Genomic DNA, 26796 nt, shown 5'->3' with positions numbered 1-26796 from the left:
TAAATTGCATGAACAACTTTTCTAAATATTCATGATATTTCAATAAACTCATTTCTAATAAACAATATCGAGTGATGTGTATTAAATAGAACATATGAATTTGATAAGTATTAGAATATAATCTATTATTATTTTTCAAATAAGTTTTTCCAGTCCATAAAAAAATAGTTTTATCGCTTGGTGAGCCACTTCATTCCTACTTCCACTCAAGAAAAAAGATAGGATTTTCAGGCACTTATTTTGAATTCGATAATTTTCACACAAAAGAAACACATCGTTTCTCCTCCAAAAATGACTTAAGATGGTGGATCTAAAAATCCATAACGGATCGTCATTTCTTCGGACAGAAGAAGATTATGGAAACACATATTTTCTTTGAAATTTTGATATAATGTCAACGTTCAACTCATATTTCCATATACCTTACAAATTTTCTTGCACATACATTTTTATATTGTTCCTAGTATTGTATGTTGAAAATTATTTTTTGTTTATTGCGAAATATTAATAAGTAAATCTATTCATTCTTTAAAAATAGTTTTTTTATCATAATCCGATTTCTCCTCATATTTTTTCTAAGAAGTATTACTTACTCTAAATTAAAATATTATCGATAATTTAAAAATTCATCTAACATCAAACATATGATATAATCTAAACTCATCTAATTATAAAAACACGTGCCCTACTCAAGTAGTTTCCAATTTTTTTAAAAAAAATCCAAGATGCTTATTCTGAATAGGAAAAGTTCTTTACGAAACCTGAAAAGTAGGGGAATCAAACAAAAGTTGGCAATTTACTATTGATTTTAATTCTCCCCATGGGCAGCCAACTTCGTCTAAGTCAGCATTTCATATTTTCATTTCCACCATCACAACCCTTTTGGTTTCAAGAACTTTGAGCCACATTACAAGATGACGATTTCTTCCGGTGAAATTTCAGCTGACACGTCGAGCAGGTGATTAAAGTCCATCCCTTCATCTGTTTCCATGATTTGATTTCGTTTTCGATCTGGGTTTTCTTTCTTCATTATTCGTAGATCGGGATTTACAGTTTAACTTGTGTATTTATGTGAGACGATCCTTTAAAAATGAAACTTGGTTTTACGCCTGAGAAATGGTTTTGGCTTGATCATTGTTTTAGGTGATATTTAGATTCATTCGAAACAATCATTTTCTACGAGTCTTGGATTGAATTTCGCGGGATGTTTTTTTTTAATGATTGTTCTAGATTATTGGTTTACGAATATGACATTAAGTGAACATGTCATGATCATGCTAGTTTTCGGGAAATACTCTCTCCAAGTGCCCGCCTTATTGCAACCAATCCCGCTATCTGGTGTGGACCACGAGGGAGGCGGCAGCGGGCCCTCACCTCATTTTAAAAAAAAAACAAAATTATGCTAATTTTTCTAAAAATCAACCTTTTGCAACAACTAAATGTAACGATATACAGGATCTGCTCTAGAATATACCATCCTTTTTACAGTGCCTGCATGTATCAAAGCCAAAATCTTTATGTATTTTTTCAACACAGTTCATGTATGATGATTATCTTTTAGCTTGAAGAAAAGAGATAGTAAGTTAATGAGAGCGGTGAAGCAGGCTAGTGATTCTACTGTTATGCTCCAGTTAGTTAAATGCTATATATATTGAAGTCTGAGTTCGGACATTTATGATTGTGATTAAGAAACTGAAATTACAAGGGAGGGGAATGAAACTGTGGCTATATAGCCTCATTTCATGTGGTCGTGAAATTGAAATCGTTTATGAGTTATTTGTATTTTATTTGGTTGCTTGTTTTTTAGAATCCCAATTGTTCTCATTACATCAGTGAAAGAATTTACTATTCCTTTGTCTGTTAATCAGCACTTGTTCTCTATCGCAACTTGCTCCACTTGAAGCAGTACTCTTTGATATTGATGGCACATTGTGTGACTCGGATCCCCTCCACTATTATGCTTTTCGGGAAATGCTTCAAGAGGTCCAAGTTATTCTTCTTCACTTGTATTAATCCATATCTTACATGACATGTCTTCTGGTTCTTTTATTATAAGATCGTGGAATGTCAAAGAAATAGCTAAGTTAATTTTGATCTAGAACTACTTAATTTTGGTATAAACGATACTGATCCTTTCTCAACAGATTGGATTCAATGGTGGTGTTCCAATAACTGAGGATTTTTTTATCGATAACATTGCTGGGAAGCACAATGATGATATTGCTTCAGCCCTTTTTCCAAATGATTTTGAACGGGGTTTAAAGCTTGTGGATGATAAGGAAGCAATGTTTCGAAGGTTTTTCTTCCCTAGACCCTTCTTCCCCTTCTTCTCTCTGGCTTGATCGAACTCGACTTTTGTCTTAACCTGCCTTTTCATTTGGAATGCACGTAGGCTTGTTAAGGAGAAACTGGAACCTGTAAAGGCTTATATCGGCTCAAGAAATGGATTGAAGATCATAACTTGAAACGAGCTGCAGTAACCAATGCTCCTAGAGCGAATGCTGAATTGATGATCTCAATTCTTGGACTAACAGATTTCTTTCATACTCTTATTCTTGGAAGTGACTGCGAACATGCAAAACCATTTCCAGACCCCTATTTAAAAGCTGTTGAAGTACTCAAGGTGTCAAAAGAGCATACTTTTATATTTGAGGTTCGAATTCAAACACGCTCCGGGCTCCCCATTCACCCACGACTCTTCCCCACTCCACCGCACTCCATTTCTTAGTGCTAAATTAGATATATGAAATTTTCAAAATTTATGGGCAGTAGGAAACATTTTTTTAAATCTCAGTTATAGCTGTTAAAAAGATAAATTTGCATAGGAAAGTTTCACAGCATAGGCGTTGAACGCCACAGCTACAACAACCCCATCCCTCCGCCTCTGGTTGCTTGTACTTAATAGAATTGCTTGTTCAGGATTCTGTTTCAGGAATAAAAGCCGGTGTCGCATCTGGGATGCCTACGATTGGCTTGACAACAAGAAATCCAGCACAACTACTGATGCAGGCGAAGCCTCATTTTCTCATTAAAGATTACGACGAACCAAAACTTTGGACTGCTTTGGACAAACTTGATAAAACTACATAGAGAACTGTGTAGATTGATATGTAGGGCATGGCTGCCAATATGAACAAGATTGATACACACAACATATAGGTACAATAAAGCCATACGGTGTACTATGAGTTTTGGCATTCGAATTGTTAACATCACATGGGAATGTTGCCATATTTGTATTTTGAGAAACCTGATCTATGGTAATTTTGGAACAATGTCATTGTTTTACAGTTGACAGAAGCCACTGCGTTTTTTTTCTTAGAAAGAAACGTAATCGCTCATGCGAAAGCCAGGGGCATATCTGGATTACAGCTCTTTGAAAAATCAGAACTTTAAATCTACAGATTTTCCACCGTAGTTACCATAATTTCCTCGTGAAATTTTTGGATTTCTTGCCTTTTAAGTATTTTTTGGGTGATTTTTGAGTTTATTTTGCATTCGAACATATTTGGAAAATATAAATTGAAAAAATTAGTACATATAGCTTATTGAGAGGACAAGAAATATAGCAAACTCGAGCAGCATTTAAATTCATGATACGCACATAAATATCAACAGTAACTTGAAAGTTGTGATATTACGGTTAGCAAGTTACAAGTCTACAACTCCATGGACAAGCCATGACAAATTTCAAATTTTGTACCATCCGAGAAATCCCATAATTTTGGCCTACTCCATCTCAGAAGGAAAACATGCATATAAAAGGCGGAGGGTTAGCTAGCTGCTGCCGGAACCAAGAAACTGATTAACAAGCCGGGCTACAGAATGCGCGAGACTATCTGCTGCTTCTTGGGTAGATGCTTCTGCATACACTCTTACCACGTCTTCTGTTCCTGAAGGCCGTATAAAACATCTCCCTTTCGGATATTTGGCTGAGGAAAGAGAAATATGAAATCGTATTTAACAATATACTTTTTTTGTTAAAAAATGTGATGCTGCAAGAGGTATAATATGTATGCTACAGATGTTTCGTTCACAGAGGCATCGAAATGAGAACTGAATATAAAGGGCGAATATCAGACCCTGGAACGAACTCTCAGGACTGTAATGGAACATTTTCTACGAAAATTTCAACAATTAATAGAAGTTTTTGATAGCATGTATTAGGATGCATTGTTTTCAAACTTTATAGATGAGACGTGAAAAATTATTTGGCAAATATTATTTGCGGCATCATGAATACTGACAATGGAGAAAAGTAGATGAAATGGACACATGCTCAAGTAACTATGTCACATATCTTAGATGAAGACCCTAACAGAGTTATTGTGACCACATTTTGTGTTGACAATAAATTAAGGGTTACACAAGAAATCTTGCATTTTCCAACCACATTCTAGCTACTTCTACAGATTTCAGGAGCTTTTGTGGGTTTGACTGGGTCCAAGACATCCGACCTGAAGTGATCGAGTTTTGCCCTTTTTCTTCTTTTCAAATGAAACTAGGACGTTTTTTGAGATAATACGTCAATGACTTCACATGAATGAACAAAAATAAGTCTATCCGTGACATCAGTTGTTTTCACGCCTATTATGGTAAGAGAAATAATTGGAGCAAATTTGATCTAGATAATAGACCATTGTTACAGAATATTTCAGGCTGTTGGATCTAACAAATCGCTTCATAAACTTCCAATAATAAAAAGATACAGATAAAATATAACATAGGGTAAACAAGCCGTAAGTTATTAAGTAATAGTGCAACTGACAGGCGGCAAGATGAAAATCACTGGGTATATGCCAGTAAGTCAACTAGATGAGAAGAAACTAATTGGTGGAGATGAATCACTTAGCCCGAAGGTAGCAATTAAACCAGGATACATATGGGAAGAAACATGAAATTCAGTCACAGGGCATTAATGTTAAGATTGGAACTTGGACCTAACTCATCCCCAAAAGGTAGCTCAAGGGGGGAGGATTGTCCAAGCCAATATATGCCACTCAAAGGTTATTTATCCAACCGATGTGGGACAATTAACACACCCCTCTCACGCCCAGGAATGAACATCTGGAGCGTGGAGTTTACAAATGACCCAATTGTAGGCAGAACGGGTGGCCTAATTATAAGCAGTCCAACACATAACGGTGAAACCAGGGTTCTGATACCATGTTAAGATTGGAACTTGGACCCAACTCAACCCCAAAAGCTAGCTCAAGGGGGGAGAATTGTCCAAGCCAATATATGCCACTCAAAGGTTATTTATCCAACCGATGTGGGACAATTAACAATTAAAATGTAAGCTATGACACGGAGATTGAGACTGGCTTATGGCTTTTACGCATTCTGAACTTTGTTATATCATAATGATATCAACCATATCCAAATATGAAATCGCATTACTCGATAAGGGAGTAAAAGTGAGATCACCTGTTTCCATGTCGATTGCCTCTTGTATACCAGGAGGCTTAACAACTACTGTTTCTGCATTAGCAGTCACCACAGCAGTCCTATCCATAACCTTTACCTGAAGAAACAAAAAATATTGTGCATTGTTTGATTGCAGCTTCACAAATAAGTGGTTCCACAATCAGACATCAACCAATTAAGTGCGAGCAACCACGTGCTTTCTCTATCCAGATCTATAAATCAAGTTCACAAGAAAACAAAATCTCTGAAATCATGTTGTAGTGGTCGATGTAGGAGATCAGACTCTGATGTAAAGTATCTTGTCCAGGATATGATTCACAATTCAAAGACCAAGACGTCGACCATAACTGCACAAAGAATTCCAGCAAAGACCATGTGGACCATACATATCCAAGAATTATTAGAGCACATTGGTCGAGACCGCAGTAAACATTCTAATCAACACAAATCTCATTCGCTACCCTTTATCTTATTAAACTTGAGGAACAAATCATCATCCATGATAAATTGACAACAACAACAGCTTCAGATTTTCAAAACACAAAAGTTCAATTGTCCACTGCAAATTCATCAGGGAATCACCACATATTATCCAGCCTATCAATCAAGAGAGAACTATGATCAAAATGAATCTACAAATAGAACTGACCTTAATTTGCCTGCTAGGCAAATCTTGATAAAGCTCATTCCATCTAAAGATAGACCACCCCCAGTGCAGTAAGATTGCCTCCACTAATAGCATCCCACTCAATGCATCTCCCACAGCCTGATTAATCAGTTTACTGGTAGCCACAAGTCTCAGAGCTGCCTTTTGTTTTCAGAACCTGGAATAATTAAGGATTTGCATTACCATAAGCAAGAATATCATAGATAAATGTTCAAAAGTAGAACTAACCTCTTGATGTTAATAAAAGTTCATTGTTTCTAGTATCCAACCAGCCTAGGAAAGTTTCTGAAAACAAAATGGTTCCATGCCCATTTGCCTCAAAATAGATGCCAATATCATACTCAGCAGCTTTTTCGTGAAGATATTTGACTCCAGTTGGAGTAAACACAACTTCCAGTCCCAACCGTTTCAAGTAATCAGTGGATGCACCGTTAGCATAAGCAGTTTGTATCACACCAAGGCGTGTCTGATAAGAATGTTTGCTTTCAGATCTTCAGCTTCATTAAGAATTCCTAATTGTTCTTTGATAAACAAAGCAAACAAAGTCAATATCTTGTCTCCGTCAACAAGGTCGATCTTGTCGCTGTTTGATAAGACATAAAAGTAGACTAGCCGATCAGCGTCGCCATCCAAACTGGCACACCTGAAACGCTAGAACAATAAAACTTTATAGTTTCAAACCACCACCACTTAGTTGAGGTGTTCGTAGTTATCGGATTTCAAATATCTGCAAATAAGTAAGTTAAGACTGCCTAAAAAAATATTGTTGATTAGAGACATTTACTTCAGATCTCACGAAGTCAGTGCACCAAATATTTTTTTGGATGATAATCTGAAACTTTGGAGCATGCCAAATGAGCTCCTAGCAATAGCAGTAAATAAATGAAAAAAAATACAGATTTGCAGCAGCGATTTTTCCAGTTGAGCAGAAATTCACTTGCAGTCTTACAATTATCTCTGAGAAGTTATTTGTTTGCTAATCTTTTTTGATAAACAAATTATTTTGTTAAGCTTACAAGATGAGGATGCATGTATCCAGGAGCAAGTTTGAACAAAATACCATGCAATCAACAATGAAAAGTTTTTGCTTTCCTCAAGCATAGAGAAGAGAAGATGAGAAGGATATTCTTTTCACTAATTTCCTAGGTAATATGAAAACATATAGATATTCTTTCCATATATATGGAAGTATCCTATTCGTGCTCATTAAATGAAACATATAACACGTTAACACGTGAAATAGAGTATACTATAATTTCATAAATAGAAAATATTGCTTCTATCACACAGACTATAATTCTTAAGTAAAGGGAATAGCAATGTACTACTTTAGTTCCATACTCATCATCGTGATCTTTAGTCTCGGATTGGATCTAAATCTATGCCTTGCATTTCAAAGCAATAAGAATGCGTAAGAAGGATGATATCATGATAGCTCACCTAACTCCAAAATCACAAGGACCAAAACCACGTGGAACAATCTTCTCTTTCTGCACGAAATCAGCACCAACACAGTCATTAAGCACACCAACTCCAGTGTTACGAGCTTCGATGTTCAAATCATGCAACCTTGTATTCAACTTTTCAATCTCCTCTCCACCCACTCCATCGGCACAATCCACAATGAATTTTTTATACATATTATTGCCATTGACTCCAGGGGGAATGCATTCCAACAACAACCTACCGAAACACAGGAGCTCCAGATATGTAAAGCTGGTTCCTTGATCATTCACAAAGTTTCACATTTATGAATTTCTGTACATCTAATATTCAAACAAACCTATAAGACAACAAGAGCTGGTCATAATAACTGTTTTTGGTTGCTTCAATGCCCTTATTTTTGGAACGCACCATCCAATGCAGTTGAGGGGTCGTCAGGATTCCCATGTCATTGGCAATGGTTCCCATGATTGAAGTCACACCCTTAAAATGTTAATAAGCTTAAGTGCATCAATCATATTGTACAGCTGACACCTAGATCTGATAACAAATACACAGTGCCTCTTTACTGATCTAAACACGTGATTTCCAAGCACTGGCAGCATACAGATTCTAAATGTACATGGATAGATTTCAGCAATTACAAGATCTGAAAGCATAAAGCAGGGATTAGGTGCGATTACAGGCCACGAGGATAAAGATTCATTCAGAATAATCTAGACCTGATGCAAGAAAGTTACTTCACTAGATATTTGTGTTGGACAAGATCACATTATTTCAGACACTCAAACGCAACTTGGAAGGTGGGAGTTTAAACACCAGTTTAGTTTATTCAAACAGGATCGAAAAGATATTATATAAAGGGGTTTACAAAATCAACAAAAGATAAAATGGAAACCATACTAGTGCGGCAGCAGAGACAAGTAACTTTCCACTGGGCCTAGTGTCTCTTCCCAATAATACTTCTGATGAAGGAGCTCCATCAAGTTGGATATTTTCCTTCTTCACGAAATCATCTATCAACTGTTTCGATAAGCAAAGAAACTCTTATCCAACAAAACACAGGGAAGAAATATAACAATAAGTGAAAACTATTAAAATTATCACAAACAGACAACCTCCACTCAAATTGAATTGTATACAGTAGGATTGAATGGTTAACTATATAACTTGTAAAAGATGACGATTGGAACATAATCATATTGTACATGTTGGGTATTCACGATTCGCCTTGGAAAATAAGGAAATAGAAGTCAAATTTTTGGATATTGATAGAGATGTCTTTAGTGACATTGCGCATCTCTGCGAAACTCTTAATAATGATAGTGCATTGCAAGAATCTGCAGAACTGAATGTATTCATAAAACGCAACCTTTACTCAAGAAACTGAATGTATTCAAACAACTCAACAAGTATGTAAGAAACTGACAGAACAGCAATATAATTAAGATCTGCACTGCCATCTTAAATAATATACTATTTCATATCAGCATGCTGAAGATATCTAAGTCAACAACTCATGCAATACACAAGGTTTCACAAGAATATGGTAAACTTTTTTACCCTGACAGGTGGAACCAAAGCCCTTGGTCAGACATTAAAGTAAGGTACAGGATTTTGGTGGAAGAAAGTTGTGGGCAAGTTTAATGTCCAATAAGCTTTCACCGCAGGCTTCTAAACTCAATTCCAAAGAATAAAATTTCCAAACTCATGTGACGAACTATAAATTAGCAGTCTTTGCCCCAATCAGAATCCCCCGATTAATTATAACCATTCCAACTGTCAGACAGATCTACAGATAATGAAATATGTAACTAACAGCCTCACTTGATAATCAAACTACTCTCAGCGAAAGACGCCTGTTTCAGTACCACTTATGAAACCCGGACAATAGTTCTTGCCATGGTTTGCGGAAATGGTTGCGGAGGTTACTGCGAAGGGTGTTCCAGTTCTATGGACATTTCACACAGCGGTCGCGGTGTCCGTCGTGGGTTTTTTAATAAAAATATTTTCTTTTTTGGAAAAATACTTAATTGAAAGAAATCAAATAATTTGAAAAAGAGAATTCAAATACTGTTCCTCGACAACCGCGATGGCCCAGAGAAATGCCATGATGGCCTGCGATGGTCGAGAAATCGGCGGTATCACACAAAAAAAACTGGCCCCACCCTTACAATCATTCACAGTTTTAGACTGAAACTTTTCAGTGTCAGCAAACTACCCCGTTCCGAGTGGCAGTGACGGAGTACCATGGTTCTTGCATATTTAGATTTTCGTATATCACCTTTAATCAAATACCGGTAGTACCTTTCTATTTGCTCCAAACACGTGAAACCATTCTCCACAATCTACCTTTTGAGACATCACGATTTCACTAATCATGATTGATACCTACTGATACTCGACATAAAATGCAGAAACAAGAAATGCCATGTACAACATCTTTTCCAGTACCTGGATGAGGGAATGAGGATCCGGGGCATTAGCAATGGCATCAGCAAAGGGTTCCCAACGCTGAGTGAGCATTCCACCAGAAGGATCCGCCACTTTAACCCCATTATCCGACACCTCATTGTGGGAAGCGGTGACCATAAGACCGATCACTGATCCAGTCTGAACGGACCTGAGAGCCGCCAAAATGCCTACACGGAACACCGTCGACTCCAGCAGCGACGCATCAGTTCTGAAACCCGAGGTGCCATATGAAAACTGCACCCCTGAATGTATGGAAGAAAATACATTGAAATCAGGTGAAAAAAATCTCAAAACACAGCGCAGAGAATGTGGCAGTACCTGGAGGAGGGGGAAATCTAGACGCCAAGTCTAAAAGGATTGATCGCTGCTGTTCGTTCATCCCTCCTCCTTATTTTGAAGCTTTGCAGAACAATTTGTACTCTTTTTCTCAATTCTCCAGCTCCCAGCTATCATCAATTTAAAGCCCTCGTGTAAACGTGAGTTGACTTTTAAGAATCCAAATTTTTATTCTTAAAAATATGAGAATCCAATAAAATTGGTCTACAAAGGAACGGTTTTTCTTATGATTAACTCAATTAAAGGTCATCTAGTCATCTCAATGAACGATCATAGTAATTTGTTCAATGGCTGAAAATAATATTTTCGACAACGATTTTAAATGTCTATAATATAATTTTTTTTGTATGATTAACTACGGTAAAGAATCACAATGTTTATTTTACGCAACAAAGAAATGAAGTGTGATGGTTCGAGTTGTCGACTATTCAAAAAATAACAGATGTCCGTTGGACGTTGTTGACGAATAAATCAAAATTAGAGAATATATTGCAAATCAATACATTCAACGTTTTTGTCAAGTTATAATGAAAATTTTTATGGAACATACTTAAAATCAATCGCTATCAATGATATTGTTAGACTACTCTATATTGGTAAATAACGAAGATTTTCTGAAATGTTGGAAAGTCTTGATTATATGTATTGGAAGTCGAAAAATTGTCCAATGGAGCTAGTCAATACGAAAGTAGTAGTGATTCTCCAACAATAAATTTAGCAGCAATGTCAATTGGAATAAAAGAATATGACACATGATATTACTTAGCTGATCATATTTATCTGAAAATAGTTAATTATTGTGCAAACTATACATGCTCTATATGGTTCCAAAATAAATATTTTACAATGAAATAAGAGTTCTATAGAAAAGACGTGCAAAATGCATTTGGTATTTTTCAATCACATTTTGCAATTGTAGCATCCTCAACACATGTTTGGAAAAAAAAAACATCATTTACATTTTATAATAACTTGTATTATATTACACAATACGATTAACGAAAATTAAAATGATAATCTCAAATCTCATAATGTTCTTGCTCGATATAAAAAAAAATACAAAAGATAATGTTTATTTCACGCTACGAATTAAAGTGTTTGAAGTTGTATGATATTATATTATGTTATTTAATTACATTTTACGTATTCAAGTTATTTATCAATTTTAATAATTTATGCATATTATTTCATATTATAATTAAATTATTATATAACAGTTAAATTAACGATCATAATTATATTATTAATAAAATCTATAAATAGATATCAAATAAAAGATGAGAATTAGTGTACTTAAAATAAAAAGAAAAGTATTAAAATATTTTTTTAGTTAAAGTTGACGTCACTATTTTAGTGCGAACTTGTACCAAAATGGGTTTCTCAGTGAAAATGGCCTCGAAGAAAAAGCAATAAGAAAACGTTCAGGCAATTTTCATAGTTCGTGTGTTTGCTTCTATAATTGAAGATAACTGAGGCCGAATGCAATAGAGGAGAGGCGAAGGTGTTTAGTAGGTAAGGCAGAAAAAGAACACACCGGATAGGCGACAAATTGACACAAAAAAGGCATAAACTTCAACTCACTCAAAATCCAATATTGAATAACCACAGAGTGCAAGAGATAAACTAAAACAACGGGCATATGCTGTTTCTTTCACTCAATCACATAAATGTTTCAACTCAATTTTTAACCGCTTGAGATTTGAAGCCAATGTGCCGCATCAAATCACTGTTGTCGAGCTTCAACCTTCTTCTTCTGCCAGAGCCTATCGAGAGCACTGTCAGCATCACCCTATCAATCCAAATCCCAGTTAAAACAATCACATAGATGCAAACGTACGACAGATTAAAAAAATTAAAAACATGGTACACCAATAACATGAAAGTAAATGTTCCAAGGCACATGCTCAGGAACACACTATAACATAGTGAAGGGCAATTTGCGATTTACATTTATCTAACTCTACCATGGGATGGCAGCTACCTTGGTTTCTTATTCAAAACACATAATGGATGACTACCAAGAATTCAAGGCTTTGTGTGACCCAAGGAGTGGTAACAACTTTGAGTTATTCATTCATTGTGACACTATATTTGTTATTTTGATAATATTTTCACTTGGTCAATGAGTAAAAAGTAAAACTTTGTTTTGAATAATTCAAAAGTAAACATCAGTATGCAGAAGTGAAGACTACAAAGAAATAATAAAATACAAAACATGTAGTGTATTTTTCATTTTTGCTAATTACAAGGTAAATGTGGGGATACCAATAGTTGCTACTTCTTATAATAAAGTTATTATTTAGGAGAAATTTCCCATGACAGTGCAATTGAAAAACAGGAACAAATGAGTGACTATAGCAGCTAGCAGGATGACAGTTCACATAAGAAATGCGTGGATATTCATTCACCTGGGCACGGACAAATCCACAGAGAGCAAAGGTTGAGTGTTGGCCAGTGTATCGACCAGACTCATCCAAATGCCCGACGTTGATCTGAACCGATGCATGATCCTTGGAAGTGATAAGCCTGTTTGTGGCAGAGCTGCATCACCAAATTTGGAAAAGAAGAAGTTAATTTAAGCCCTACTAGATTGCACAAAAGAACCCAAAAAGAGACATCACAAACAGTGTATTTACCACTTCCTTGGGATATAAAGATCCATGTTCTGTCCCTCCTCGTTTTGCATCTTGGTTAAATTTTCGAGCACCCAACGAATTCACGAAATGCAAAACACACCTAATAGTCTAATACAGAGAAACCCAATTAAATACCATACAAACAAAGCAAACATCCATCAGAAGTCCAATATTTGCATTAATTTCTTCTACACTAGTAATCAATGACTTCAGATCATAAATTATCCAAAATTTTGATTCCAAATAAAAGATACGAACGATACAGCAAAAAAAGTCATCTTTTCAGCTCACCGAAATTATTCTTACACGTATACCCAATCCAAAATATTGCTAAAACTTCACTAATCGCTAAAAAATTTCAGCTTCTTCACATCAATAGGCACGCTCAACTCAAGTACGGAGAATGAGAGAGAGAAACGAGACAATCAATTAACGTAAATTACGAATACGAGGCAAAATCAAACACAGAGCGAACCGAATCACAGCGAGAAATGAAGAAATACCCGGGAAAAAACAATGATCGGCGCCGATAGGAATTCCCAAAACTTCTTCTAGTGGAACGGATAGTTATATACAGAACATATATGCAGGAAACAAGAAGCAGAGCCCTAGAACTGATCGGGCCGAGCTTGTTTGGATCGAGATTTTAGACAGCCCAATAGAATGGGCTAAATAGGTCTACATTTGTGGCCCGATACGGTTATAAGATCATTGGACCAAATCACTTCTCAACGAGGTATAGGAATTCGGAAATCCATTTATTTATCTATTATATTTATCGACTTTGTTTTTTTTTTTTAAATAATATTAAAGTCTTGAAATTATAATTTATTTACAATTAATTATCTCGATTATAAAAAGTATATAAATCTAAAAACTATTTACATGAAATATTTGGTGTTGATTTAATACCGAGGCAATATTTGGTTTGCGTTTTAAAAACTCATCTCACACTAATTTAATCTGGGATATATTTGACAAAAACTTGTGTGAGACGGTCTCATAGTTCATATTTTAAGAGACGGATATCTTATTTAGGTCATCAATGAAAAATATTATTTTTTATAATAAGAGTATTACATTTAATTAAATGGAATATTTTGTTGATGAGTAGGTCTCTTGTGAGACGGATATCTTATTTGGGTCATCATGAAAAAATATTATTTTTTATAATAAGAGTATTACATTTTATTGTGAATATCGATAGGGTTGACCCGTCTCACAGATAAAGATTCGTGAGACCGTCTCACAAAAAACCTACTCATTAACAAGACTTTCCCATTTAGTTAACCATTTCATCACTAAAATTACATGTTTTTGATTCACTCATTAGATTTTGTAACGAAGTCAAGTGAACCATTTTGTTTTATATTTATTTTAATAATGTTTTTTTTCATATCATTTCAATTTAAAATATTATCTTTCATTTTACTTTTTTAAAAAAGTAATTTTTATTTTTTTTCTATGGGTCATGAAAACCATATTTATGTTCTATTAAGTTTTTTACTAGACAAGTTTTTATATATATATAGGGCAAAAACTTATGTGAGACGGTCTCATGGATCATATTTGTGAGACGAATCTCTTATTTGGTTATCTATGAAAAAATATTACCTTTTATGCTAAGAGTATTATTTTTTATTGTGAATATCGGTAGGATTGACCCATCTCATATATTAAGATCCGTGAGACAGTCTCACATAAGATTCAATATATATATATATATATATATATATATATATATATATATATATATATATATATATATATATATATATATATATATATATATATATATGAGACTTGTTACCCTGCACCCAAGGGGTGCAGGGTAACATGGGCGCCTGCACAGCTGGCGCTGTGCTTGCGCCCAGCTGGATGCAGCGATTAGCATGCATAACAAACGTTTAGCGACGGTTTCTTTTAATCCGTCGCCAATCGCGACGTTTTTTGTCACTCCGTCGCTATGAGCGACGGATTACCACAACCGTCGCTAAATGTTTAATTTTTTAAAAAATATAACCGGACAGAGGGGCGTTCATAAAATATATAATATAATTTAAATAATTCAAATTAGCGACGGTTCTGAAGATCTCGTGCGGATAAATATTCCGGTATCAAAAGGTAAATCGATGAAGTTCTAAATTTCATATTCCGAAGATATTTCCAATTTAGGATATTTAAGGTAAATCTTGTGTTTAAAAAATCAAACACTGAAGCTGTTGGATATAAAATCCGGTTTCGGTTGGTGTCTTATAAATCTTTAACAGCCTACAGAAACTTTTTTTATACAATTGTGCCACTGTTTGAAGTTCAGACAAAAATATTAAAGATGAATACAAAATGCCGATAGAAAAGGTAGATTTACAAATTTTACCGAACAATAAAACACCCCGCACATCTTGAAAATTTTGCATTCTGTTGTTTGATCTCAATTTAACACCCCTCTCCATTGTGAGTGGGCGTTGGTGTGGGGAGTTCAATTCTTTGAACGCCCCTGTGTCAGTTTTTTTTTAAAAAATAATTGGAATATTAGCGACGGTTTTTAAAACATCGTCGCTATTAGCGACTGGTTTTGACAACGGTCGCTAATTTGAATTATTTAAATTACATTTTATATTTTATGGACGCCCCTCTGTCCGGTTATTTTTTAAAAAAAATTAGACATTTAGCGACGGTTTGTATTAATCCGTCGCTAATAGCGACAGATTAGTTAAATCCGTCGCTATTGGCGACCGCGTTATACAAACTGTCGCTAAACGTTTGTTATTCATTCTGTACGCCGCCATCCAGCTGTGCAGGGGTGCAGGGTAACAATTATATATATATATATATATATATATTCATGAGATAAGTTAACTTGATTTATAATTAATAAAAAGCTAATATTTTGTAAGGTAAAAATTTGTATGAGACGATTTCATGGGTAGTATTTGTGAGACAGATCTCTTATTTAGGTCACCCATTAAAAAGTATTATTTTTTATTGTGAATATGAATAGGATTGACATTTGATAATGATCCGTAAGACGGTCTCACACTCATTTTGTAATTAATTGAATACGTCATTTTTTCGCGAACTGGAAATCCATCGGTGGAATGGACCCTGCCTACGACTTTTTTCCTGGCAAGTGACCACCATTTATCTCCCACTTAGTAAAGTAACACGAGAAGCGAAGTTAGCCACGCCTCGTCCCGTCATCCGCTACCTGTCCAACACGAGCTCGGACTACCAGAGAGATGGGTTGTTGCGGCGGCGAAGACGACCAGGAATCGGCTGCGGGGCCGGTACCTCTGGACCTCCTCGAACCCCTTAATTCCTTCCATCAAGAAACTCTATTATCCTCAGACGAAGACTTCATAATCTCCCCGATCAATTCCAATTTCTCTGCTCTCTTGTGCAAGGACACCCTCCGCGCTATCCTGGAAAAGCTCCCTCTGGCAGACCTCTCACGCGCCGCCTGCGTGTGCCGCCTCTGGCGCTCAGTGGCCTCCGATAGGGACTTGCATGTTTGCGTTTTCAAATCTCCCTGGAAGCTTCGAGATGTGATTGGAAACCCTAGCTCTGGGAGCTTCTGGAGGGACAATTCCCTCTCCAAATTCGCTGTGTCCCATCGCCTCTCTCGCGGCGACTCCATCGCCAGCCTCGCCGTCAAATATTCAGTTCAGGTATTTTCAATTTTTTTTTCATGTACCTGTTGAATATCTGTATGAATCCTAACATTGTGAACTTAATCTGTGACACGTTTGTTTGGGAGAAATGTTCGAAGTCTAGATGGAGCCGGAGGGACAATGCAAATAACCCTCCAATTAATTCTTTCTTCAATTGCGCCTATGGAGTCTTCCTCGTTGCATAATTGAATTTGGAAATTATCCTAGTCATTATTAGTGATCAAAGTTTCAATTTTTATTTCATCTTTAAGGTTGAACAATTGAGAAATATTAAAGTTATAACATTTGATTCTTTTAAAAACTTTATTTAATTTATAGTGATCTGAATTATTGCTTATACATTTTACATCATTTTCATCCTTTCTTGCCCAATGGCTCAGTTCGATGACCAGTTTCCTATCCAGCCGTTCTTATTAATGCATCGGTCGTCTGCATTGATTTTCTATGACCATCTTATATGTTTCATTTTCCTGCCTCTTTATCCAGTTCCTTGTTTATTCGTTTGGTTTCCTTTTTATGTTAAGTCACCGATACCATGTTATTTGTCAATTACATACTTGCATTTACTTATTTTGTGTAACAATGATTGATGATCTAGCTTTTGATTGACTGTGATTGAGAGATAGTAAAAGGTTAATGAGCAAGACATTTACACATGTTAGTAGAGACTTTCTGGACGGAGAACTATTTCAATTGATGAGGATGGTTTGACCATAGAAGTTGTGATGAATGAAATTTATGAAACACTTGGTTTTGGTAAATTAGAAATTGAGACTTGCTAATCATGCCCAATTTATGTGCAATGTTTCTAATTTACACGAAATAATTGTTGGGCCTATTTCATGTTATTTTCATAAAACATACCCTTGTGAAGAAAAGTGATCAATCTGAAAGGATGGGGCATTGGGGCTTGGTTGAGGCGCAAGGGTTCAGTTAACTCAGCCTTGAGCTTAAGTACATGCATGCTATTGATATTTATGGGTGGGAAAACTGTTTGATATTTTTTTAGGGTGAGCTTTTCTGGGAAATAAATATCTGCACAATTTGAAATTTGTTTACGATTGGTTCCGGTCCTATATTTTCCTTTATGTTAAAGCTTGCTTACTTTGTTTTGATGTTATGGCTACTGCTAGTGTAAAATTTTTAATTATGTATAAAGTATGGAGCATATCACCTTGTGAAGTAGGGACCCTCGTCTTCAACTGTAGGGAGTTCTGAATAATGATTTTCCTAGGATATAATTCTGTTATTTTTTTCCAAAACCTTTTCCGTCATTTTTGTTTTAAATGTTACAAGCAATACATAGTGGCGATTTATTATTTTCAGGTAATGGACATAAAACGCTTGAACAATATGATGAGTGATCATGGGATATACTCAAGGGATAGGCTGCTAATCCCCTTGTGTAAACCTGAAATTCTCATAAATTCTACGTGCTACATAGAACTAGATATCCATGCAAAAAGGGAAGTTGCAGTAGTGTATCTTGATGGTGGTCCCGATAAAAATGTACACATTTTGTTCAATAGACCCACTACAGAAAGAGGGAAGAAAAGGGTGCTCGATTCGTTAAAGAGGAGCATGAATGTTGATGATGGCACAGCACAATACTACTTGTCCATCTCAAATGGAGACCCTCGAGCTGCAGTAACACAATTCTCTGATGATTTGACTTGGGAAAGGCAGGTTCAATCAACATGATATTCGATCCGTTTAAAAATCTATTGTTTTTTAGATGAATGGACTTTCGTAAAACTGTGTTGATCAAAGCTGTGTGTAAAGCTTGAGAAACTCTTCAAAACCATAATTTGTACTGCTTGTTAAGTTGCAAACTATTGTCACCTTAAATTTGTACCATGTAAAATCATGGATCTACATTTGCCTCTTTGTCTGTAATATTTGAACATGCACTTTGGTACTTAATATGCTGAAATATACTGAACCATTTACTTGAAACTAGTCGAGGTTCCTTTCTTTACAACTAAAGACTCGCACGCCATCAAATAATTATTGCTTCCTGCTTTATAATTTATATTTGGCACTTCCACAATTCGTTTTAGTTCATCATTATATCGTAATTTATTCCATTTTCCTTCAAGTTTCTCCAACGATTAGTTTTGAAAGTTTTGAGTAGCATCTTAAATGTATAATCTTGGTCTTATTTAAATTTTTGCCATTAACAACCTTTCATAGCTCGACTCTCTATAGCAAAATATACAAAAAAATATTTTCATTAAACTAATTTTATTTATTATGTTTTCTCATGAAAATAACAGTATCATAGAGAAGGGGGTTCTTGTGAAAAAAAGTTGAGGATTAATTTCTATATTTCAAAATAAAAGTTCTGAATGAAACATTTTTCTAAAATTTAACTTGAATTCCAAACTCGATAACTTTGCTGATACAAAAATTTGAAAAGATCATTAAAAAAATATAAACATAAACGACCATGTTACCCTCAGTAACATATGTGTTTTGTCTTGCCCCGTCTTTCGGCGCCAATTATAATTTCTCTGTTAGTGGTATCACATTATTGTTTACGTTAGAATTTATAAAATAATCGAGTATTCTGGAAAGTGAAGAAAAATATATTCTCAAGAAAGGGAATGTAAATGAGATTTCAACACTTGGTTTAATTTTTGGAGATGGGAAAATGAATCAAAGGGCTCATATTTCCATCTGGTTTTACCAAATTAAACCAGTTATCTTGTGGTTCCATGTCATTAATTTATGCTCATCTTAATGCGATGCAGTTGTACAAATCTTGTGGTCACTTTATGATTTTTCTTTATTTATCCCTATTTGCTCGTGCTGCTGTAGTTTAAATTGTAATTTTTGTGAACATCGCATCAGGCCTCAGATGAAGATGCCTTGAGGCTTATAAAGTGGCTTGCATCTTCTCAAGCTGCTGAAAATATCAACTCTGATGTTGTGTCCCTTGATGCCTATGAAAACCAGGTGTTGGAGAAAGCCAATGTGGAGTACGAGAGTGAATCCCAGCAAGAGTGTCAGGACATTCTTGATTCTGTTGATATGCTTAATTTTGAAGAATTGAACGGCAGGGTTTCTGACTTCATCAATAATAATCATTCTAGCCAATCGATGTCAAATAAAATTATACCTCGAGTCGATGGCTCTAGTGATGATCTACAGTCAACTCCAGGGTTCAACGAGTCACTCAAAATAGGCACTGACTAACAAAATTCATTTCAGGAAGTGAAGCCATGGCCTGAGATAGATTCAAGAAGCCATAAGCACCATAAGAAAAGGCCTTGGTGGGGCTCTTTGCCTGTTTCTAGTCAGAATGCGAGTGATGTTTCATTTCCTAAAACATTCAACATATTGAGCAGATGCGACAATGAGAATGTGGAAGGTTTTGGTGTTGCTGGGTGCTGTAATGAAGCAGAAAGATTTCCTTTTAATGTAAAGGTTGATGAGAAGAAGGATGCTGGTTACACGGAGCAAGCTAGCTGGATAACTGAATGCTCTACACGTGAGTTGATGAGGAAAAAACGATCCCAAACCAAACTATCTGAATTGAGGAGTCCTATTCATGATCAAAACAAATTGTCAGTTGATGCATAGATCCCAAGTTATTATTGAGGGGTCCAAATTCCTTGGAATGAGCATACAATCTACTGATAAGGTTTCTAGTGAAGTAAAACCAGTTAAACGTTCTACTTTTGGTAATTTGCCACTTTGCTGTGGCACTAGCATAGTGCCAGGAAGTACACCAAAAATTGGGAATCAGGAGTATGTTGTTCAACTTGACTGTAACGATAATAATTGTTGTAAACTTATGGAAAGCTCTCAGAATTGTGATGGGAGCCTTCATGTCAGTTCTTGTATGGTTGAACAACCTCACTAAAGAACAGTAATATCAATACCCAAGATTCTAGTTGTCTGGATTTGCTTCGAACAGATGCTATTGGTTCATGTGCAGTGGCTGGTTCAGCTGCAAGTAATTTTATATCCAAAAATGAATGCCCAACTGAAAATAATTACTCGACTAAATACAAGGTATTTGAGAATCCATTGAGGATTTGAAAGACATGACTAGTAAAACAACAATTACACAGTGTAAAAAACCACTATATCAAAAAAGAAAACCTGATTTCTCCATGCCTAACCACTCTAGACTTACATATGCTTGATTCGAAAGAAAGGCGACTCTTTCAAAGTTAAGGATTTCCGACCTATCAGTTTAATAACAAGTTTATACAAGATAATATCGAAAGTCCTGACATTGAGACTGAAACGTGTTATGGGGGTGACAATCTCGGAATCACAGAATGCTTTCGTTGAAGGGAGAAATATCCTAGATTGTGGACTAATAGCAAATGAGTTGCTTGAGGAGGCTAGGGTGAGGAGGAAGGAAGGATGGGTGCTGAAAGTGGATTTTGAGAAAGCTTACGACAATGTTAATTGGGATTTTCTGGACTACGTCTTAGCAAGGAAGGGGTTTGGGAAAAAATGGAGATCGTGGATGCGGGGATGTGTATCGAATGTTTCTTTTTCGGTTATGATCAACGGAAGGCCGAGAGGAAAATTTAATGCTTTCAAAGGACTTCGTCAAGGAGATCCTTTATCTCCTTTCCTATTCAACTTGGTCGTTGACGTTTTGGGAAGATTGATAGACAAAGCTAAATCATCGAATTTAATAAAAGGTATTACGGTTGGAAAAGATTTGATCGAGATAACTCACATACAGTTCGCGGATGACACACTTTTTTTCGCACAAAAAGACGAGCACATAAGATTCATGGTCAAAGTGGTGAGCTCCTTCTGCCAAATGTCGGGCCTGAAAATAAATTGGGATAAAAGTGCGTTGTTGGGGATTAATCGTGAAGATGATGAAGTGGAAAGGTTGGCATTACAGTTGGGTTGTGGCAAAGCGAATTGGCCTATCACTTATTTGGGGGTTCCTTTGGGAGGGAACCCATTGAAAGCATCATTTTGGCAACCGGTAGTTAATAAACTGTCCAAAAAACTTGTTGCATGGAAGAAAGGTTTTCTGTCGAAAGGTGCCAGATTGACTTTGATACTATCGGTCTTGAATTCCATACCGATATATTACATGTCATTATTTAGGCTGCCGAGAAATGTTGAGGAAGTCATGGACAAAATTTCAAGGAATTTTCTTTGGGATGGAGCGGATGGAGATGCACATATACATTTGGCCTCATGGGATCAAGTTTGTAAACCAAAGGAAAGAGGTGGACTAGGCATAGTTAAACTAAGATTCAAAAATGAAGCCTTGTTAGGGAAGTGGTGGTGGAGATTCTTAAAGGAAGAGGGGACTTTATGGAAAAAGATCATAATTAGCAAATATGGATTTCAAGAAAATGGATGGGATGCGGGATTGGCGAGTGGTGTAACATTCAGATGCCCTTGGAAGTTTATCTCCCGGATTTACCCAACTTTCAAACGTTGTGTTTTAGTTAAGGTGAGAGGAGGGAATAAAGTGAGATTTTGGGAAGATCATTGGGTGGGTGATGGTTCCTTCAAAGTAGTTTTCCCAGCTTTACATCAGCTGTCAAATGTTCACAATCTGCCCATTTCGAACTTCGCATCACTTGATGAGTCCAACTTGAACTCTTCTTGGGATTTTCACTTCAGACGAGAGATTAGAGAGGGAGAGCTAGATGAGTTGACAGGTTTATTAGAGGTCTTAGAATCGGTTAGATTAGTCCGGGGGGTGCGAGACTTTGTCCAGTGGGGCGGGGATTCTTCGGGCATTTTTTCGGTAAGTTCATTTTACGATTCTTTTTTCTGTCATAATCTTCACCCAAAATTCCACCTTTTTGACAACATTTGGAAAATTCCTGTGCCGACCAAGATTCGATTCTTCTCTTGGTCAGCCTCTTTGGGTAAGCTGCCAAGCTCGGAGACAATTCAAAAAAGGTTCCCTGGAATTGCTCTGTCTCCAAATATGTGTGTTCTATGCAGACAGGAAACCGAGACTCAGGAACATATGTTGATTCACTGCTCTTTCGCAATCTCTCTGTGGAGTAGGGCTTTGCAAGAATTGAGGTTGACTTGGGTGACACCGAAATCAACAAAAGAGCTATTCGGCATGGATTTGGCCCAATCAACAGGGACTAAAGGAAGAATTTTCTGGAAAGTCGTGGTCCATTGCCTATGCTGGACAATTTGGTTGGAAAGAAACAAGAGAATCTTTGAAGGAACAGAGTCAAATGTTGAGATTTGCTGGGAGAAGATCAAAGTTAATGTGGCCTTGTGGATTGGAAACCACAAAGACTTCGACAACGTTTCGGTTTTTGATTTGTTAAGACAATGGGATTATGTGTATCTTTGAGACTCTCAAGCTTTTTTGTTTTGTTTGTAGGTTGACAGTGAACTTCCAGTCCACTGCATTTCTGTTCTAATAGTTGTAAACTTTTAAATCATTATTAATTAATAAAATTATGTTTCCTATAAAAAAAAAAAGTATCAGATAATGTGAATAAGGAGGCCGAATCTGTAAAACTCGTTAGTATGATTTTCTCCAAGAAACCTCCAACAATTGATTGGACTGATGAGCCAGGTGGTTAAGTTCCAGGGCCTAGGGATGGGTATTGTAATGAAATACCCACTGTTCAGGGTAGATCTATAGAGGATTGTCTTATTTTTTTGTAAAGAATTTCCCAGAAGAAAAGGTACCCCCAAGAAATTATGATAATGTCAATCACCATGAATCAGTAATGGGTGTTCCTATTCTTTATCAAAATGATGGATCACATTTGTTCATGCTTACCTTTGCCATCTCACCCTCATCTACAGAATGCGTCGATAGATGGCTGTTATCATATGGCTCTGATATTATGGGAGAAAAGTCAGATGTACTATCACTATTTCCCCTATTGTCTGATGGATCATTTGGTGATGTGATTGGCTCATTTGGTTCTCAGGCTGATATTTGTGTTTCATCTACACAGATATCTGTTTCTTTGTCCATGGAAAAACCTAATTTGGATCGAGTACATGAGCATAATCAAGAATCCAGCAGCGTGAAAGTTAAAGAGACTCGGATAAAACCAGTACCTGGCTCCAGGCAAGATCCCTCTCAGATATCGGGCCCTGATAAAAAAATGAAACTAACTCCACTTAGTCAAATTTGTTTTCGTGATCCAGCAAGTGTTGGTGGAGGGCAGCAGCTAACATGGCTGAGTGTAGAAGTCCAGACTGAATCTAGAGGGCATTTAACACCCGATCCTCTTTTTGATGCCATAAATGTCATTGAACTTTATAGTCTTCTCTTGATGTTCACGTGCTTCTGCGTGATTATGAATCTGTTGTAAAAGACCTGAATGCAATTTTAGGGTGCAAAGTACTTGTTTTTCTGAAGAATTACAGTTGTTCAACCACTTTACAAAAATAGTTCATTCTGCTGATCCCGATGTTATAATGGGCTGGGATGTTCAAAGTGGTTCCCTAGGATTTTTGGTTGAAAGGGCTGGATATCTTGGCCTTGGTTTATTGAATAACATATCACGGGCTCCATCTGAAACCAATGAAGCTTTGTCAGAGTTCGAAACTTCTGAAAAAAATTTGGTGAAGGCGATGGTCTCTGAATCTGAAGCTGGGGAGGCTGTCCATCTTGAAAATATGTTGATTGAGGACAAGTGGGGCAGAACGGATGCCAGTGGTGTTCATGTAATGGGTAGGATTGTTCTGAATATTTGGAGACTGATGTGGAGTGCAGTTAAACTTAACATTTACACAGTTGAAGCTGTAGCCGAAAGAGTATCGAGGCGAAAAATCCCATCAATACATTGGAAGGTACTTACCAAATGTTTTTCAAGTGGTCCTGGACGTGCTAGATATCGATCTGTTGGTTATATCTTAGAGAGAGCAAAGTTGAATTTGAACATCATTAATCTGCTTGATGTGGTAAACTGAACATCAGAACTAGCTCGATTATTTGGCATTGACTTTTTCTCAGTTCTATCGCGAGGTTCACTGTATCGTGTTAAATAAATGTTTCTGCGACGGCACATACCCAGAACTATCTTGCAATTTCACCTGGAAATCAACAGGTTGCCAATCAACCTGCACTGGAATGCTTACCTCTTGTTTTGGAACCAGAATCTAGATTTTATGCACATCCAGTTATTGTTTTGGATTTTCAGTTCCTTTATCCATCCATCGTTATTGCTGATAACCTTTGCTTCTGTACTTGACTTGGAAAGATTACACCCCCGAAGGAAAATTGCTCAGGAGTCGGTTCATATTCAGCAGATAAACATACTTTGCACAATTCGAGACGGGAGTTGCTAGTTACTCCCAAAGGAGTTCTCTATGTGTCTTCGAAAGTTCGTAAAGGAATTCTACCTCGCCTGTTGGAGGAGATATTATCAACTAGAATTATAGTTAAACAAGCGATGAAAAGTTGGTTCCATTGGAGAAAGTTCTTTATCGGATATTTAATGCCCGACAGGTTGCTTTGAAGCTGATAGCAAATGTTACTTATGACTATATGGCTATGGCTGCTGGATTTAGTGGGCGCATGCCATGTGCTGATGTGCTGAGCTCGCTGACAGTATTGTGCAGTGTGGCCGGAGAAAGCTGGAGACTGCAATTTCATTTGTGAATTCAAATGAAAAATAGAAAGCTAGAGTTGTTTATGGTGGCACAGATATGTAAATCTTGTTTCAATCGACTACTGAAAAACTTTTCAAAGTTACAGTTTGCAAAAACACAATTTCTTGGGATGCATGATGGCCACATCATAATACATGTTATGAAATAATATTGGCTGTGTGCTAATATACATTGCTTATGGTGAAACTATCATTGTCACAATCATCCTAATGTACAAAGACCTCTTTAGTTGGGATTCTTTTTTCTTTTTTCCTTCTCTTTTGCCTTGCTTTGTTTCTCATCAAACAGTAAACTGGTGGCAGGATAGATGGGAAATGTTTTTGTTAAGTAGATTGGCTTGTTTTTCAAGTTTTTATAATCAGAGTGTTTATTTTGTTGCATGTTTATAATCTATTTTCTCGGTTTAAGTGGCAATTCATTTGTTCTATACATTTCTGTATTTTTTCGAGCTTAAGAAGTTGTTCGATTCCCTTTCTTTTGTGCTGCAGCATGTTTGTACTCCTTAAAGGGCTGTCTCTCAAAGAAGCATTCACAATTGGACAAGAAAGCCATCATCTAAATTGTGTAAAAAAGAGAACAATTTTGTCTACTATGGAACGCCGCCATATCTTTTGCCTGATTTTTCAATTTTTTTGTCTACCTAAGAACAACTTTTATCATATAGCTCAAGGTGTAAGTCAATGCAGATCACATTGGTGTTACAGACCTGTGTGGCACTAATATGTATGAACTTTGATTGATTTCCTTGTATTCTCTGTTTTGCCTTCTTTCATAGGTCCAATCATATCTACGGCGTCAGTGGACAAGGATACAATCTGGTCGAGTTTCTCTTTAGGATTTTGTTTTTGCAAAGGAAGTTCGTTTGGGACGTAAAACTAATTTTCCATCTTTTCTAATATAAAGTCATCAATTCTTAACCCCATAACAAAACATGACATTTATTTATAATATTTATCAAAAGAAAAAATTCTAATTAAAGCTGTAGTAATTAAAAAAAGAGTGTGTCTCATGTGAGACCGTCTCACGGATCTTAATCAATGAGACGGGTCAACCATACGGATATTCACAATACAAAGTAATACTTTTAGCATAAAAAGTAATACATTTTCATGGATTACCCAAATAAGAGATCCGTCTCACAAATACGACCCGTAAGACCGTCTCACACAAGTTTTTGTCTTAAAAAAAAAGGTCAATTAACCATCTGTCCAAACAAAATTCCTGACACCTGTCCATCAATCTTGTATTACCAATCGAGTTTTAATCTTCTTATTTTTTTTTTGAAAAAATACATTCACCTACCAAAAATTTACTTATCTTCTATGGAATCGATAACTACAATGTGTTGGTCAAGTAGATTGTTGACTTGTAAATGTAAAAATAAAAACTCACCTATGATAACAAAAAAATCGAGACAAATTTCAATAATTTAGCAGGATTATTAGGTCAACTATTTTTATCTTTAAAACACATGACTTTCTTTTAATAAACACGACCCAAATAGGCTGATTAACATCATATTCTTATAAAAAAACAA

General features: G+C 36.2%; 3 protein-coding genes and 2 pseudogenes across 3 annotated transcripts; 3 read left to right on the top strand and 2 right to left on the bottom strand.

Annotated features, from left to right (window-relative positions):
* Positions 1–762: 762 nt before the first annotated feature.
* Positions 763–3304, top strand: LOC140826824 (haloacid dehalogenase-like hydrolase domain-containing protein Sgpp). The gene is given in 6 exon segments (XM_073189335.1): positions 763–958; positions 1869–1983; positions 2145–2296; positions 2393–2418; positions 2421–2653; positions 2920–3304. Coding segments are annotated over 6 exon segments (741 nt in total). The 5' UTR covers positions 763–914; the 3' UTR covers positions 3091–3304.
* Positions 3305–3566: 262 nt separating this feature from the next.
* Positions 3567–10539, bottom strand: LOC140826823 (phosphoacetylglucosamine mutase-like; annotated as a pseudogene).
* A 1358-nt stretch (positions 10540–11897) lies between these two features.
* LOC140826822 (small ribosomal subunit protein eS21y-like) lies at positions 11898–13504 on the bottom strand. Its single transcript, XM_073189333.1, has 4 exons — positions 13488–13504; positions 12985–13084; positions 12757–12889; positions 11898–12137 (listed from the first exon to the last, which is right to left on the bottom strand). The coding sequence occupies exons 2-4, from the start codon at positions 13032–13034 to the stop codon at positions 12072–12074; spliced, it is 249 nt and encodes an 82-aa protein (XP_073045434.1). The 5' UTR covers positions 13035–13084; positions 13488–13504; the 3' UTR covers positions 11898–12071.
* A 2580-nt stretch (positions 13505–16084) lies between these two features.
* On the top strand, positions 16085–18540 carry LOC140826821 (F-box protein At1g55000). The gene is made up of 2 exons (XM_073189332.1): positions 16085–16652; positions 17982–18540. Exons 1-2 carry the CDS (start codon positions 16224–16226, stop codon positions 18354–18356), a joined length of 804 nt encoding a protein of 267 aa, XP_073045433.1. The 5' UTR covers positions 16085–16223; the 3' UTR covers positions 18357–18540.
* A 4572-nt stretch (positions 18541–23112) lies between these two features.
* LOC140826852 (DNA polymerase zeta catalytic subunit-like) lies at positions 23113–25301 on the top strand (annotated as a pseudogene).
* The last annotated feature ends 1495 nt before the right edge of the window (positions 25302–26796 follow it).

Source organism: Primulina eburnea, chromosome 3 (genome assembly GCF_022965805.1).
Source record: "Primulina eburnea isolate SZY01 chromosome 3, ASM2296580v1, whole genome shotgun sequence".
Taxonomy (NCBI): Eukaryota; Viridiplantae; Streptophyta; class Magnoliopsida; order Lamiales; family Gesneriaceae; genus Primulina; species Primulina eburnea.
The sequence above is the reverse complement of the archived record's forward strand: the minus strand, read 5'-3'. Positions and strand labels throughout refer to the sequence as shown.

Excerpts from the sequence above, each read along its gene's own strand:
- LOC140826822 (XM_073189333.1), bottom strand. The coding sequence starts at position 13,034 with ATGCAAAACGAGGAGGGACAGAACATGGATCTTTATATCCCAAGGAAG. Across the intron at positions 12,890-12,984 it reads CTTTATATCCCAAGGAAGTG|CTCTGCCACAAACAGGCTTA; the intron begins GTAAATACACTG and ends TTGGTGATGCAG. Across the intron at positions 12,138-12,756 it reads GTGGATTTGTCCGTGCCCAG|GGTGATGCTGACAGTGCTCT; the intron begins GTGAATGAATAT and ends TTGGATTGATAG.
- LOC140826821 (XM_073189332.1), top strand. The coding sequence starts at position 16,224 with ATGGGTTGTTGCGGCGGCGAAGACGACCAGGAATCGGCTGCGGGGCCG. Across the intron at positions 16,653-17,981 it reads CCGTCAAATATTCAGTTCAG|GTAATGGACATAAAACGCTT; the intron begins GTATTTTCAATT and ends TATTATTTTCAG.